At 38.1% G+C, this 17,291-nt stretch overlaps 1 protein-coding gene across 1 annotated transcript in view; it reads right to left on the reverse strand.

Moving 5' to 3' along the window:
- LOC105178851 (calcium-dependent lipid-binding family protein) overlaps positions 1-17,291 on the reverse strand; it is a 40,739-nt gene that overhangs the window by 5,375 nt on the left and 18,073 nt on the right. Inside the window, 26 exon segments of the mRNA XM_088885732.1 lie at positions 58-597; positions 1,441-1,625; positions 1,705-1,857; positions 2,507-2,593; positions 2,678-3,131; positions 4,332-4,408; positions 4,518-5,324; positions 5,423-5,932; positions 6,021-6,151; positions 6,405-6,459; positions 6,991-7,197; positions 7,299-7,568; positions 7,659-7,839; positions 7,945-8,108; positions 8,202-8,360; positions 8,478-8,796; positions 8,903-9,610; positions 10,350-10,434; positions 10,615-10,910; positions 11,300-11,403; positions 12,688-12,906; positions 13,508-14,125; positions 14,221-14,496; positions 15,088-15,231; positions 15,309-15,417; positions 16,352-16,536. Coding sequence (XP_088741858.1) covers positions 58-597; positions 1,441-1,625; positions 1,705-1,857; positions 2,507-2,593; positions 2,678-3,131; positions 4,332-4,408; positions 4,518-5,324; positions 5,423-5,932; positions 6,021-6,151; positions 6,405-6,459; positions 6,991-7,197; positions 7,299-7,568; positions 7,659-7,839; positions 7,945-8,108; positions 8,202-8,360; positions 8,478-8,796; positions 8,903-9,610; positions 10,350-10,434; positions 10,615-10,910; positions 11,300-11,403; positions 12,688-12,906; positions 13,508-14,125; positions 14,221-14,496; positions 15,088-15,231; positions 15,309-15,417; positions 16,352-16,536 — 7,043 coding nt within the window.

A 17,291-nucleotide genomic window follows, 5' to 3' on the forward strand; every position in this document is an offset into this window, starting at 1 on the left:
AATCTAATACACAAGTAAAAGTGGGCCCAGCCTAGAGTCTGTGACCAAGAATTTTACCGACTAATTCCAGAGTCTAGTCCTGTGGAATATGACAGCAGAAAATTTCGCAGGGATAAATATAATATCTCTTCAGGTGTATGATCAACAATGGACAACCCAAGCTCCGCAACTTCAAGGATCAGATGAAATTCGCAACCTGAGACGGATGTTGACGGCCGAAGCTGGGACTTACTTTCGGAGATTTGTTGTACAGATGAAAGACTTCGATCTAAAAGTGTAGTTACGTCAGTTTCTGGCGTCCAATCGCTCATTTTAACAACATTTACTTTCTCTTCCCTGATGACAGTGACTCGTAGACCTCTCCTAGGTTCTCCTCCAGCAGCCTGGATGGGCTGATGATCTTTAATCTCATCAATATCGTACTTCTGTGATGTCTTGGGATCATTTCCATCTATTAATAGTTCCAAATATCGTTCTCTGCCAAGATCTTCCCATGAAAAAGAAGCGGCAGCATTAGGAAGTAGAGACTTCCAAGAGTCCTCAGAACCATCGACTTGCCGAAATTTTATTGGTAGGTAGAAAGAGCGGTTTTCAATCCTATAGAAGAGGTGTATTAGAAATATAGAATGTAGAGTAACAAGAACAGGAAGTTCAGCTCAATGCTCAGTTTAGGTAACAGACTTTGGCAGACGGACAAATAAATCAGAAACCTTTATTTACCTTTGTAAACATGAACAACTTTAAAGGATAAATAAACCGTTATTTGAGTTACTTACTATTGTCAATGTGTAGCTTTGGTTGACAATAAAGTATCATGAATGTTAGTCAACACATCATTAAAGATCCTATTTATGTTTATAGGATCAGCATTATTAAGGGAAGAAAACAGACACACCGCCACTACAGCATTTTCTGTTAAATGAATTAATAAATCCAGAACATTATAAATCGATCATCTTTTTGAATAAAAGATAAAAGAAAACATGCACACATGAAAGTTTCGTTCCTAGTAATTACATACCCCCCCCCCCCCCCGTCACAACATTGTCACTTCTACTTCCTTTCTGGGATCTCCCATAATAAGGCCCCATCCCCTGAAATGGATGCTTTTTCCCCCTTCAAAAGTACCTCACTTAAAATAAATCATCAGACACAACTTATTCTAATCCACTAATTTTAAGGCAATAATGTAAACATACATAAATCTTCACCTTTTCAGCTCTCATCTAAAAGTCATTCTCTTAAAAAATAGGACAGAGGAAGTATATACTAGTTGCCACACTACAAAATGATTTTACACAAGGAACAAGCTGAGTAGACATAAATCTCACAACCCTAACAAAGAAACAGATGGATAACATAGATATTCTAAAACTGAGATGCATCACTTCTAGGTGACATCAATTAGTTACTCTCAAAGATGTATGATTCAACTATCACCTGTAAGGCCTTGAAAACGAATCAGGACGGAATATAACTTCATAGCCTGAGGTCTTTGTCCCACCTCTTACTCTAACCGAAAGATTCATTTGATCACTTCCTAGCTCACTGCTCAAGCATATGGACATTTGACCTTCAGAACCAATCGCGAACGGTTTGCTCCACTGATACCCGTCCATCCGCAACTTAACCAAGAAGGATAGATAAAGTCAGTCACCTATCTTAGGGAGTATGTTTATAGAGGATATGGCTGGTTGCACAGACCTTAAGCAACTCGGCTTTTCCAGACTGCCATCCAAAATGTTTGGGAGGTTCAGTAGGATGAAGCCATTCTAGCGATTGAGTATCACATTGCTGCAGGCATATGCTACTCCCAACTCTGTTAACAAACATTGTGTGCGGTTGGAAATGTATCACCTGGACATACAGAGGAATTGAGATTCAAACATATGCTTATGATCTCTTGCAAACAAAAGCACATATTAGATAGGAATCTCATACACAAGAGATGTAGGAAAAGATGAGAGTTTTTTCTCCGAAGATCCCATCCGCGGAAGATTTCAGTTTATGATATCAGCTAGTAGGTTCCTCACTGAAGACTATATTTGTAATTTTGTACAGCAATTATATTTACACACCTCATGTTTGAATTTAAGCATCACCACAAGCACAGGAATTCATAAATTTAAGTCTAAAACATGGTTTCCATGGGGAAGTTCCCCCAGAAATTTAGCAAACAGTAGTGCAAGGTCAAAATAGAACTTCTCTTCCATTGTTGTTGCTTGTGCCACATTCTGTAAAGTCTGTCCACATAATAGGGAAACTATAGAACTGGATCAGTAATTTCCAAAACCAAAGGCAAGGCTATGTAAGTTTATATGACAGCACTGCAATTTGAGGCTCCTCATATTTATAGAAATGTATCATATTAAATGCAGATTTGCATGACCCTAGAAAGAATTCAATCAGAGAAAGGGCTCAAGAAGACAAGGAAAGTTTGAAATACAAATGAAACAAAATTGTAAAATGTGGGTATATCTCTTAATTCAGATGACGAGACTTTTACCTTTGTTCTGTCTGAAGTCATCTGCAGCACAGCTGAAAGCTTGTAGTAATTTCCATCAGAGCGGAATGCCCTCACATCAACTCTTTGCTGAGGAGTCAATTTAGTAAGTATTTATAATACTTAAATTTAAAAATTCTCAGATTACAAAGACTACATGTTATATTCATTTACCTTTTTCTCCAACTCAAGAAGTGGTACCCCAGGACTGAAATTCTCAGAATTCCGAATGGCAACAGCAATACCCACCCTTGGGGACAGATACGTATCATTCCGTGATGAAAACAGCATAACACCACCACGGCCAATGTAGTCTTGTGGAGAAAGCATACTTGGTATCGGACTAGTATCCTCAATAGCTTCCAGTACTTGAATGTTTTTCCTCATACCAACCTGTCTCCCGACCACTGAGGTTGAAGGATATCTGGATGCTGATTTTTCAGATTTAACGGCTTGGGAGATCAAAAGAGAATCCATATCCGCACCTTCCAACGGTTCAATTTCCACCACTCTATATGCCAATGGGAGGAAGGAATTATTACTTATCCAGTAAGGAACAAAAAACCTTATTGTTTTTTGGGCTGCTGCAGATCCTCCCAAGTCGCGCTCAATACTGACCCTTAACCTTCTGCAAATCACGAACAAATAAATGAAAAGAGAAATAATTAGATCACCTAATCTAGCATTATTAATGCAGGCATATTATCCTTTTGGTTTTTCACAAAGAAAAGATTTTTCTTGCACAATAAAGAATGAAAAACATTCATGACTATGCTCATCATTCTAGGCACTGATAACTGGTAGCTAAAAATTAGGGTTGATAAATCACGGCGTAGTTATCCGAAAAACAAACATGTGCACAATGTGAAACTGATAACTTGGTATAAATCAAGGGGTTCCTTCAATTTCATACAAAACCTAGACATTGTCAGCGGCACAGCCAGATCTGTTATTAATTGCATCATGGATCCCATCATGAGTGCACTTCGTCTGCTCGGGAGCAATTAAAAAACTGCTGGCAATAGCATCGCCCACTGGGCAGTTGTGGCCGGCTAATTGCACCTCCTTTTTGTTCAATCACTTTATGAAGAAAATTAAAATGCGGCCACTGTCACAGTAGTTAACATACCATTTCAATCTCTCTCTTCCTTTAACCCCCCCCCCCCCCCCCGGGGACAATGAACCACAGAAGATTGTTATCCACTCAAATTCTCGGCCAAAATCAAATACTAAATTATCATTGACATTTTGCTCTCTTGAAACAATTTTATATATGATTCATATACATAGCTAATAAAGTTTCCTTTCAGTCAACACAGTATACAGTCTAGAACTGAATTATCAGTAAATAAAGAAAAATCAGAAGTCCTGGTACAAATCATATAGTTGGATACTTTGCTTAAAAGATGGTTTTTTGAAGGTAAGAATACCGAAATCCATCAAAGCCTGTCTCTGTTGTATCAAATGCAAACACCACATGCTGGTAAATAACTACTCAATGATGCTCTTAACTTACAAATTATAAGTATCCACTAAGGGCAGGCCCCTCTCCGCTGAATAAAGTAATTTAGAATGCAATTGGAACAGACAAAGAGCACACATGCATACCCAATTTCGCATTAAATACTGATGAATTAAGACAAACAATCCAACTGTACAAATTGTTCGAGTCCCCCCAGGTTGGGGGGGGGGGGGGGGGTTTCTTCCTTAAAAAGAAAAAGAGAAAACCCAACTGTATGAATTTCCGAAACTAACTGCACAAGGGCAGTATACATCCAGAAGAAGAAATCACTGAAACATATTTATGAAGACTTCTAAGCCTATTTACCTTTTCCTCTGCTGGTGAAGCATCCAAAATGAGGAAACATGATTACCGCATGATATATCCAAGATAAGAACAGGGTCCTGGTTTATCAAGTGACAGAAAGATGACATCAACAATTAATAACATTTCTAATGGTTTCGTGCACAACAAAGGGAACACTCGCATGCAACTCAAATTGAAAGAGATTACCTTTTCCATGACCCAACCACCCTGAACAAATAACATTACATATATCGGATTCCGTATGTCAGCACAGTATATGTGTACAGTCCCACGGGATGAAACAAGACCATGCTGTCTTTCTACGTTTTTACCATCTCTCAGCCTTTCCCAGATTTTGAATTCTGCAGAACAAGGAAGTCTGTTCTCCAACCTCAACGGGGAGCTGGCTGATATTTTCCAATCATATACAGGGGTATTAAGATCTGTATGAAGAACTGTTGCATCTGTGCCAATGGAGAGCCAAAATAATCTACCACTAGATCCAGGGCAACACCAAAGAAGATCCTTCTTCTCTAGCTGATCTAGCCTCAGTGGAGAAATTCCGGTCTTAGTTTCATGCTTCAGGCTACTTTGACGAGCAAGTAAACCTTGGTCTACAGATAATGCGTCCTTCTCGACAGAAACTGGACGGCCCCAAGCATAAGAAGTTTGAGAATTATCACTGGATGGACGAATTCGTAGACACTGTCTAGAGTCCTTGGATAAGCTTCTCCATGGTAAAACTGTAGAGCAACCTGGAAACAGAGTAATGTCAAGAAAACTTTGCTTTGGTTTCGACCAGTGATCAAGCTCTTGCCTTGTGCGCGTCCAGCGCCTTCGACGGACAGCATCACGAGCTGACTTCATTCCTGACTTTGGAGAAGTCGGAGGCCATCTTAAGCTTTGAAAGTCAGGGCCATAAGCCCAACCATCAGTATCAACAAACTGAGATTTGTCAACTGTCCACGTTGACGCCCACGTCCATCCAGGGGGAAGAGGAGGTTCAAAGAATTCCTTTAAGAGAAGCAGGAACAAAGCAATAAAAATATTATCAAATTTAAAAGCAAGAGAAAAACCAGATTCTTTTAAACATTTAAAAGAAATAGACTCACTTTAGATGAATATGAGAAATCCCTAGTACTCCAACGCCCTGGCTCCTTATCAGGAGAACCATATTCATTCTTACCCCAACCAGAGGCTGGATGATATTGTTGATTCTCGAAAATCTCTTCGACGACTATGTTATTACTGCTTATCCCAGAAGAAACATCATTACCATTAATCACCGAGATATGGCATATAGAAATGTCCAATTTAATATCTGAGTCATTTATAGCGGTAGAAAAGCCCCTGAAAACTGCATGCTTCTTGCCATTTTTCATTGAAACCTCTAAAGCCACAAAATCATCTTCCAGTTTCCTCGTAATGACTGATAGAGGGAGTAATGAACGAAAACCATGCCAGGGACCATCAGGGCCAAGTGCAACCCAGAAACCCATATCCCCATCTAACTCATTCTCATCTCCCCGTTTATTGTCTACATCAGTAACCATGCTTTTCTCAACGTAAGAAGTAGATACAAAAAGGCAACAACGAGAATGCATTTCATCATTATCTTGCCCCTGAAAAGAATATGGCAAGGACACAAGAAAGTTATGGTATTAAACACATCCTTCAAAAGATAAAAACAGAAAAACACTTTCCACCTACCCTTCCTTTTAGGGGATAAGATGCAATACCCTGAACATTGGTTGTTTGATGGATCATTTTAACAGAAGCAATCTTTTTCAACATGCTTGTTCCATGTCCAACAGAAAATGAACAAGCACCCACAACCTCGCCTAATATTAACCAAACAGCAGGTGTCAGATCATCACAGGCTAAATTAACACAATTTGTACTCTAGCAACACATATATGGAAAAAATTAAAATCTCATTAGGTTAAGCTATCTGCATAAAATTATAAATCCTCCAAAAGTTCGTTTATATACAACAGATGAAATAAGTCAGATTCCACCGGTTCTGAGTTGAAGAGGCAAAAGAAAGAAAGAAATAGTGTGGATGTGCCAGCCAATGGGCTATTTGGCTGATACCTTTACCAGCCTTTGCAGCAAGATTTGTAACTTCCACCTCCAACTTAGCCGTTCCCTAACAGCAAGTACACAGAAACCTCATTTCAGACAAACATAATACCATAGAGCATTCAGCCTAGAAAAAGTTTATATAATTAGTCAGACTATATAAGGGTTAAAATAAAGATACAGAATTTGAAGTAATATTTTTGGATTCATCGGAATTTACACATTACATTGCCAGAGGTGAGGACAGCATATTATATAATACAAACTGATAAAACTATTAAAAAATACCACTTTTTCATTCTATCACGTCTTTTCATGCAAAACTATCACAAAATATCCTAATCCAAACACGTTTTTCATTCCATCACGTCTTTTTACAGAAAAAGATATTACAGAACATCCTATTTCAAAAACATTTTCATTCTATCACGTCTTTTCATAATAAAAACTATCATAAAACATACTACCCAAACAAATTCACATATTCACATTTCTCATGCGAAACCCAACACAAAAACAAAAATTCACTTGAGAATACTAAAAATTGAAAACTGAGAATGAAAACAAAATCAAACAAGGCCTCATGAGCATCCCATACCTTACGAGTAACTTCAAAAATGAAAAGTTCGTTCCATTTAGCTGTGCCTTCATTCGAATCATTTACTTTAGTAGTCAATGGTTGAACACACTTTGTTCTCGCACTTTGAGGAAAAAGCTTCTGGGGACTAGCTTCCTGATTCTCTACAAGCAAGCGCAAAGCACAGAAAAATCGATGACTGTTTCCATCATCAAGAAGAGGTAAACCCTGTACAGAAATGGGACAACAATTTAGAACTTCAATACGTTTACTTATCCTCAAGAAAAGAGTGACAAAGCTGTTGATAATGAAGGTTTACGAATAACAACCTTTGCTTCAAGTATTTGAATTCCAACGTAACATCGAGGTTCCCTTGAGTCATCCGAAACATTTAATCTGTCAGAATACCTTGGAGGTGGTATCCACAAGGCAGCAAAATCATCATGGTGCAGTGAACTGGCGGTATCAAAATCGTCCTGAGTTTTCTTCAGGTATATATCACACCCAAGTTTATTTTCCACTGTCACAGTTTGAAAATCATCTTCATCCAAAGCCAGATGGGTTGAATTTTGGTCAGATGCATCAGGACCCGAAGCTTCCTGCGAAGTTAACAAGTTGTTAAGAAGAGGGACAAACAAGAATAAGAGCATGGGGAGAGTATGATGGGAAAAATTAGCACATCATTTAACCTGAAACAATCTCATTGCTTTTTCTTCAAGTTCCCTCTGCTTTCTCCATGAATCTATGGTTTGTGCTAAGGTATCAACATTTGCAGCACTCAGATTCACATTCAAAATACTGGTAGCAGCAATTCGCATTCTTTTGGCTACCCTTACCGGTTGGCTTAAGTTGGTATCATATGTTTCAAGCCTTCCAAGTAGAAGAATAATTATTTAGTCCAGTCAGCTCGCAAATGGATTCGTTATCCAGTATAATAAGAAAAGGAATAAGTGTTCAATCACCTAAAGTTCTTACTTAAATATTCCATCAAATGGCTCAACAAGTGGCTCCCATGCTTCTAAATGAATATTAAAAGTTGATGCGGCAAAGGAAGAAATCAACACTGCGTTCATCGCCTCAACTCGACCATGTGTGGCCAGCTTGATGTTAGTAATTGTAGCATCAAAGAGTGGAGTCATCTGGAAAGAAAACACATACAAAATCAAGATACAAAACAAGCTCAAGAAATATTGACCACTGAGAAGGCAAATATTAATCAGCAAGGTGCAAACCATTCCACACAAGCTATCCAAAATAGTCAGAGAAAAACATCTTATTTTCATCTCAGCTGTTATGTTATCCCGTGTCTTTGGCTTCACTGTATCACCAATAGCAAATGCTAATCTGCTAGATGGCTTTTTCAGGTCAGAACGAGCAAGAAATGTGCAAGCCTGCATAAATAACGAAGCACACTGAAGGTCAAGAAAAATATGCCTTTACAGAAAAAAATTGGAAACTAAAATGGTGAATAAAAGAACTGCAGTTGATTTGAATTCCTACAACTTAACCTGATTCTCAACTTTCCAAATACTCCAAGAATGAGATGCCTTTGAACTTGATGATCTCGAGATGGGCATCTCAGCTATGTTAGCTTGGCTAACTAAATCCATTCTTGGGCAGCAAATAGAATCCAATGGAGGTGCTTCATCGTGTTGTGTTACTATACATCCCAAAGACGCATAACCAGCAGGGGCAATAGGGTACCAGAAGAATGCTTCCTCTGGGCCTTTCTTCACAATATGCGCAACTTTTGTAAATTGTACAGGTTTTGCAGAAATTTCAGGGTCATTAGCCTTGAAAATTACGCCTAATGGAGGAGGTTCCAATCTGGATGCAGCATTACCAAAAAGCAAGATAAGTTCTATAAAAGCAGAAACTGCGCTACAAAATTCATAACACTGACAAAGAATACATAGACAGAAGAAGATCTAACCCTTCAGTTATGCAGTCACCCAGTATGGCATATCCAAGGCGAGGTATAGGTCTCCATATTGAAAATGGTCGGCGAATATCACCACCTCTGTCCCACCAAATTCTCTCAAAGTTTGGGGTTGACATGTAAAATGAGCTTGCTTTAGAAATTGATCTTAAAACATCCCAACCAGATGAAGTTGCACCCCTGTTGCTTGTCTGAGGGCATGCATTTTCCTGTTCGCTGTTAAAATCCAATACAGATTCATCCAATAAAGATTGTCGCTGGCTAGAGTTCCAAAGAAGAAGATGATTCAGGTCAAAGCAACAGTCTTTGGAAGGGCAGCCAGCTGATGGATGGGCATAAAATGACCTCACACAGTTGTCTAGTCGCCAAATGCTAAATCCAGATTCAAATAAATGATTAGCAGACGTATGCAGTAGGCATTCTGAATATGTTGTGGATGTCACCAGGTCAGAACGAATACAATGAACAACATGATTTGGAGGTGGTAGACTTCCCACATGTGCGACACATCCTACTGCCAAGTAACCAGGAGGTGCAACAGGTAACCAAAGAGCACAGTCACTGTCACTATCTGAAGGAACTTCTCGAGTCTGTTGTCCCCTAATACTCGAAAGAGAACCAATGAGCTTGAAACCAAGAGGCTTCCGCACACGACCATATGTGTTACTCACAGCCAGGACTGTCTGTGAAGGAGGATTTGGCCTGAGAATTATGAAAACAAACCAATCAATACATACGTCAACACTGCCAATCAACAGCAAGACGTAACAGCTAAAAGAATACATTAGTGAAAGTAACACGGGAGACTGTCATTGGAAAACAGTTTAAACAAAGCAAAATCAGAAAGAAACAAGAAATAGGATATACAGTATTTGAATTTGACAGATGAAAGTTTGACAAAGTTTAATGTCACAAAATCTAAACGTCATAACAAAAGTTATCCCAACTGCATAGTGGTTAGCCTAGAGTGTACATGCAAGAGTGGAAGTCCTACCGAGACGCAAGACAAAGAGATTAACATACAGACAGAGAGAGAAGCAAGACAAAGTTTAAAATACAAAATAGCTTCCTAGATGTCCCTACCGAAATTCATTCAACTGCAGAAGGAATACGGAAGAAAAAAGCCTAAATAATGTGGCTAACACTATTGCCAAGTCCAAGGAAACATTATAAAGATGGAAGCGAGGTTTTGGTAATTTCAAAATGCAGGGGAGGTCATTGTAGTTCAAATAGTTGAAGTTCAACACTCTACAGCAAATAATGGAAATCACCTGCTCCCTCAATATATCTGTTATTCATCCCATTCATCTTTGAAGTGAACATATTTGTATAAGGTCACCACGCAAACAAAGACAGTACAGTGATTACCTCTCAACATGCTCCTGTATAAGAAAACTTCAAATAACCACAAGCAATAATGCAATTTATATTTCTCAATTACCTTGATGTTACACAATCACCCAAAATTACATAGTTTGACGGAGCTCTAGGCCTCCAAAATGTCAGGTTGTTGAGACATTCATCCTCTGTGAACAAATAGTACAATAACCAACATTAGTCTGACTAAAGGGGAAAATTTAGTCTTTTCACTGTTCTTTTTTATCTCTTTTCATTTTCCAGCAGCTAGTGGGTGCAGAAAGTACAGAGAAGCAACTCATAAGAGGCAAAAAGTTCCCAAAAATAAACTCAGAGAAGAAAACAGACACCTTTTGGAGACACCCATATTCGATCAAAATTTGTACAAGGCGACAGGGGGTCAGCATTTCCCAATTGCAGTGCTGTAGATGCCTGACTTTGAAGATTAAGTAAAAGGGAAATAACACTCAAAGAAAGATGAGCATATATATCGGTAGACATCAGTGATATGTTTGTTTTATCTTTCACAGAAGTATATCCCCCAGATACATCCACTGGGTCAAGGACAACAAGACCAGAACCAGCCTCTAGAGTTAGATCCTTGAGAAGGCCCCGTATCCATCTATCATCTTCTTTTGACGCATACCTATTGGAAAATCAAAGAAAGAAGTAATACTTGTTGTCCAGCATCAGATAGAAAGGAACAAATACGACGACTAATCTTTAAAGCGTAAGGATCTCTCAAACTGGAATATCCTTCGATTTCCATAGTAAACAATTAAATCAATCCATAAAAAATAAACACCATCGCGGAAATTATTGTATAAGAATACCTGTATATATCCATAGCAAATGCCAAACCACCAAACACGGGGAACACATTAAGAAAGCAAAACTTATTATCATAAAGTAGTGATTAAAAAAGTTTTATTATCATAGGATTCCAGAAATACATGCAATACCACCAAATCAAAAAACTTCCCTTCAACAATACAATAAGATGATGACCACACTATACATAAAGCTAAGACTCACATGAAGCTGAAATCAGTTTTTGCACGCAGAAGCTTTTCACCCTGCATAGAATCGTCCAGGAAAGACTTACTGCTGTCATAGAAGGTGAATTCAGGAGAAACAACCTATAACAGAAAAATAAACCACATAAGCATACAGACAAGACAAAAAGAACTTTGACAACCAAATTAATCTTCACACACTGAAAGAGCAAACAATATTCCTAACTGCAGGTATTAAACCTGTAACTTCCTGAAAATTTAATTACTCAACATTGCAAAATAACGAAATAGTGTATATAATAAGCATAATCTATTTCAATGAAGGCAAAATGTGAGTCTAGTTTGATAAAATTCAATCCCAGAACAAACCCAGCCTGCACTCAAGAAACAAACAGAGAGTGCAGTATAGACATTTCAATAGCTTGTTAAAAGTTATGCCAATAGCTTCATGGAATGCACTAAGAATCAATTTGATATTTCTCCATTAAATTAAGGTGAAACCATCATATGTTAATAAGTTTGAGTAAAGAACAAAGAGTCAGATGCTTCTAAGAGATATATAAGCACAAGAACTATTAATTACTAAACTGTTCCCCATTCTTATTCTTAATAGCATAAACATTTGAACATGAAGTTAAGTGGCATATATGGGCCAAACGGAACAGCAAATCCTGCAAACACCATAGAGGTGCTTCATTCTGGGGTCAAAAGAAAAAAAAAGCTAGGTGCAGGATCCCACGATAGCGCACAACATTAAACTGGAAGTACTCCAGTATTCAGTAGCACGCAACTAACTGAAACAAAAGGCCAAGTTGTTACAAGGATAATAGTCAAGCCCAAACACGCAAAACAAAGACTCAAATTGTAGACAAGAGGGGGAAGCATGAATCGAACATAATATGGTAAACAAAAATAAAGTCCTCCCACAGACATTATCCTGTATAAGGGTCCTCAGGTGTACAATTCTACCAAGTCTCATCATTATGTAACACACAGAGCAAACATAAGTTTTCCTGAAGCTATTGACTGGTTTAGGAGTTATTATCAATTAAGTTTTGTATGCTCCCAACTGAAAAGAGAATTTTTATGCTTCAAAATTGTCGTCTGATGATAATGTACTTTGAGAAGCAGAAACCTAGAAAACAGGATAAGAGCTTGCACTTAGCAGCCAACCTATATCTCGGAGACATCAGTTATTCAAAACATCAAACTAGAATCAGAACCGACCTAACATTCATTTCCTTTGTCTGTAAGTAGTAAAATTTATTGATCCACTAAAAGAAACTGCATAGAAGTAAGCACAATAAGCTGCAAGTAATGAAAGAGAAAATATAAGCAAGTGAACAGAATACAAGGACAGTCTACTTTGTATCAGACAATAAATCACCAGAGATGAAGATAATCTACCTGGGCTTCAAAACTGAAACTTGGCATTTTACTTGATTCACATTGAACTGGGCCAGAAGCATCTGAAGTGTGCGACATTTCTTCCAAGTGATCTGAGTCTTTCCAGTTTCTATTCAGATAATTATCATCCTGGAAGGAAATTTCAACACCATCTTCTCGGGAAACTGAATAGCAACTATCATAGCTCAAATATGTATATTTCCTCAAAAGTAAGCCATTCTACAGAAATCAAATAAGAAAGTAAGGTCAGTTCCTAGAAGCAGGAAAAAGATTGTTGGTTTTGACAAGAGGTAAAGTCGCCCAAAGCTGACATACTGAGAGCACACAGATTTCTAAAACTACAGTCATTGAGGATTTGAAACCACTCCAATGTCATTGGAGTTAGGAACAAAGAACACATGTAGAGCAGAAGAGCATGCTACTAAAAGAAGAATTATGCGAATTGTCAAAAGATAGCTTAAAAATCCTATTGTCAGTAATATATTCAAAATACAGATACCGGAAGCTAGGACATTAGGAGAAAACACTTCTATCCCGAATAAATATATGCAACAAACAATTCAAAATAGAACGAGAGATAGCATCCAAAGCCTTTTGTCAGCAATATATCCCAAATATATGAAACAGATATATGCAACAAACAATTCAAAATAGTACGAAAGATGGCTATCAGAGCCTTTTTCATCAATGTATTCCAAATACAGATCCCTGAAGCTAGTAACATTAGGGGCAGACACTTCTACCCAAAATAAATATATGTAGCAAACAATTCAAAATAGAAGGGGGGAAGAAAAAGAAGAGGAAGCAGTTAGAAAAGTACCTCAATTTTTACATTCACAAACCTCAACCTCTTACCCCGCCCTATGATAATGATGGGCCCCGCTCCCGATGAATGCAACTCTTTCACTTCTTTCTCATTGGACAGACAGATAGTCTTCCCACAGCCATCATATATGTATTCATCAATTCCTACAGCATCCGCTATGAGTTGGCAACTTGGAGATAGATGCACTACGTCTTCTATTTGTTTATATAGAGGAGCAGAAAGAACTATGCTATTCTTCCTCGAAATTGGATCATTCTTGGGATCCATCATTTCATCCCTGCCAGTTATGGTTCCCAAGGCTGGCACAAAAAATTCACAGACAGCCAGAATAAAATCAGGAACAACAAGGACACGAGGTTGCTGCACCCGAACTACAAATGATTGTGATGAGAGTCGCCATCTTCCATCCATTAAAAACATCGTTGAATTTGGTAAATCTAAATTTTGTTCAGAGGACATTTGCTTTGGGACATCAGTACATGACCCAAGCATCAGCCTCATTTCGGCTTTTGTATTGGGACGAATGTCTAAAATTGAGAACTTAGGTATTGTAATATACAAGTCAGCTTCTGATAATGATGTCATCCGGTATTTCACCCAAAGACCTTCAAGCTGCAAGAAACCAATTCAGCAGCAAGCATGAATTCTTACACTGTGTAAAGCACAGACACAAACACACACACGAACAACATTCACAAATTACTCACAATAACATGAGCCAAAGGGAAATCCTGATCAGCCCCATAGCACAGCTCTAGCAATGCATAGTCAACTTCAACGGCCACTATCGTAACAGTGCGCGACAAAAGCACCTGACTGTTCATGTTTACCTTATCAGCCAGCAATCTTATCGTATCTTTTGCAGAAGATTTGCTACTGCGGAAACTGGGAGGAAGAGTTGGTTGTTCACACAAGTTCATGTAGAAACAATCAAGAATCACATTATACTCCTTATCGGACATCACAGCATGCAACAAACCCACCTGTACCACAGGAAAAAGAATAATGAAATCATGTAAGTATATAAAATGTATGGTTGATAAAAGATCAGCGGCTACTACAACAAAATGAGATATAAAGGACAGGAATAAAAACTGGCTTCAAGTCCAGTACCGATATATATATAAATGTATATAGTAATTGGTTTAAGAAAACCTTAGTTTCTTTACCTCACTGCAGTGTTCTACTGCACCAACTTACCCGACCTCCAAATCACTACCCTCTCCCCCAAGCTTAACATCCTAGACTACTTCTAGAATTTATATGCAAAGCATTTAAGTTAACCCTAAACAACCCAATGCAATGACTCCTTCACTACTACATTAGATCTATAGACATAGTGGAGGTACAAAGCTAATTACAGTAAAGGATGTATCGTCTAAAAAACAACAGACCACATGGGGAGCACAGAAGAGGGCAGAGCCTGAAATTAAATCAAGATGAGCACAATAAGTAAGCTAGAGATCAAACAGCCTCTTACCACATGCTTTGGTGCAAGAAACAGGAAGCATATGAGGATGAACATAAATAACAGCAAAGAAGCAGAATAAGAAGTATTGTAACACAAAATTTACTTTAACTTCCAAAGACAGCGTTGGGACTTTGCGAAAGACATCTCTTAAACTGCGCCTAACATAAAAATGAACTTCTCTTCCTTCACGTATCATTGGTTTACCGATGGAGCCATTGATTCCAACTGCCAAATTGATTCCCAAAATCTGCATTTACACTGATAGAATCAGAATAAAGACTGAGCTTGAGACACAATTCTAAAACTAGAAACAGAAATAACAACCTCCGCATCAAGAACATCAAGATGAACAGCTGAAGGATCCTTCTCTGGACATCCATACCAACTGAATGCATTTCTGATCCGTAGATGGCCCAGATCAAGTTGCATGAAACTGTAGAACAGATACAATAACATAAGACTTTACTTAAGCAAGCAGGGGTTTCTTGAAGGGAAATATTTAACTATCACTTTTACATCTCACAAGAAAAGACAAAACAAGTTCAAGTAAAAAGAAAACAAAAAGAATATAGGGTAGCATATAAAGCCTCGCCTACCAGATATCCGTAGTATTTCAATCTAAAGAAAAATGGATAGAGTAGACAACTGTAAAGATAGAGTAAACCAGCTCTCCATTTATGATTCAAAATAAAGATTAAATGGAGAAAAATGGTTACTACACTAGTACACTTCATGACATATCTCAAAGTTGGGGGGGAAGTACTTTTAAGAACTCAAAACACTTCTAAAAACTAACTGTCTTAATACACGGATTTTGAAATTTGAGCAGTCAGGTAAGCAGGAATAGAGAAAGGCAGAAAAGAACACTTGGGAAGATCGAAGATCCATTTTGTTAACCAAAGACTAGGAAGATTAGTCCTTATAATTCATCAGAACATAGGTTAGCTCACTCTTCAGTAGAATGTTGAGAACAAATATCAGGGGTAAAATAGGACAATGAGAACCAAAATAGACCAAATTGCTACAAATAACAGCGAATTTGTACATCAGAGAGCAGGAAGGCGAGGCCTTAAAATCCATATACGGCATGGGTTACTTCAAATTCGAGTTATGAATAAGTGCTACGAGTAAACTACACTAAACCAAAGCGCTACCAATAAAAGTTCTAGTCGAACTTGATTGGAACCAGCTACAATAAGTAATGCTCAGGATCACCACCACTCATAATGATTTCCAGTTTCAAGAGGCAGAATTCTGAAAGAAATTCAGAAGGTTACAGAATGCCATGCATAGTAATTCTCCAATTTATCTTCACAGAATAAAAGTACAGCTAAAGTCAAGCAGATAAAAGGAGAACACAAACTAACTCGTTGCTCAGTGAATTTCGTGGAACTACTATTATGGGAGTGTCCAGTGAAAGGTCCAGTTTTACAGCAGATGCCCCATCAACCTCGTATTTCTGGATCAGCCATTCTATCCCTCCAACTTTATCAACAAGTTTAATTGCTTCTTCAGTATGTGGGGTGGCAAGCTCCATGAAGTACGCACTTACCTGCAGGATGCAGATTATTTAACATGCATCAAAGAATATCACGAGTCTTGATAACAATTATGTTAGTCAGAAAAAAAATGAGACTTCTAAAATTATAAAGAGAGAATGCAGATCCTGTATAAAGTTAAGTAGCCTAAGTAGACCAGAAATCTTGATCTTGGAATTGACTGTGAATGGCTTTCTCCCACAGATTTAGGATTAGTTACACACGGCCATCCAAATATTTTTACTCTTAGATGCAATTTGTCCTCGGTGAGGGAGAAAGGAAGCTATACCAGCAAACCAGCTGTCACTCTAAACATAGCGACTTTGTACACTTATCAGTACCAACTAAACAAAACTCAGACTAGTAAAATGAGCATAGTTCATAGCATCGGCAGTTGAGGCCTCTTTCGACTTCACAGTGATAGAGGGACATGTGCACAGGAAGGTCTGATCCCTCTCCCTCAGGCAGAAATTCACTAGGTAAGTATTTCGAACTTTTTTACCCATTAACTCCAGAGAACCAAGCAACATCCTATGTTGGGGTTCATATATAGATGAAACATACATCTGTTCAGCTAAACATAAACATAAGTACATAAACAATTCCCTACAGAAATTAGGCAGAAGATTTCAAAAAAGTAGCAGATGTGACTTTTATATACAACTTTTTGTGTTCTTGGTGACTGATACCCCAGCAAAACTCGTGCATTTGGTGTTGGTCAACCCAATCCTGTAATTCATGCCACCTCCTGATTTAATTTAGGTTTTAA

This window comes from Sesamum indicum, linkage group LG10 (assembly GCF_026168435.1).
Source record: "Sesamum indicum cultivar Baizhima isolate 11 linkage group LG10, ASM2616843v1, whole genome shotgun sequence".
Taxonomy (NCBI): Eukaryota; Viridiplantae; Streptophyta; class Magnoliopsida; order Lamiales; family Pedaliaceae; genus Sesamum; species Sesamum indicum.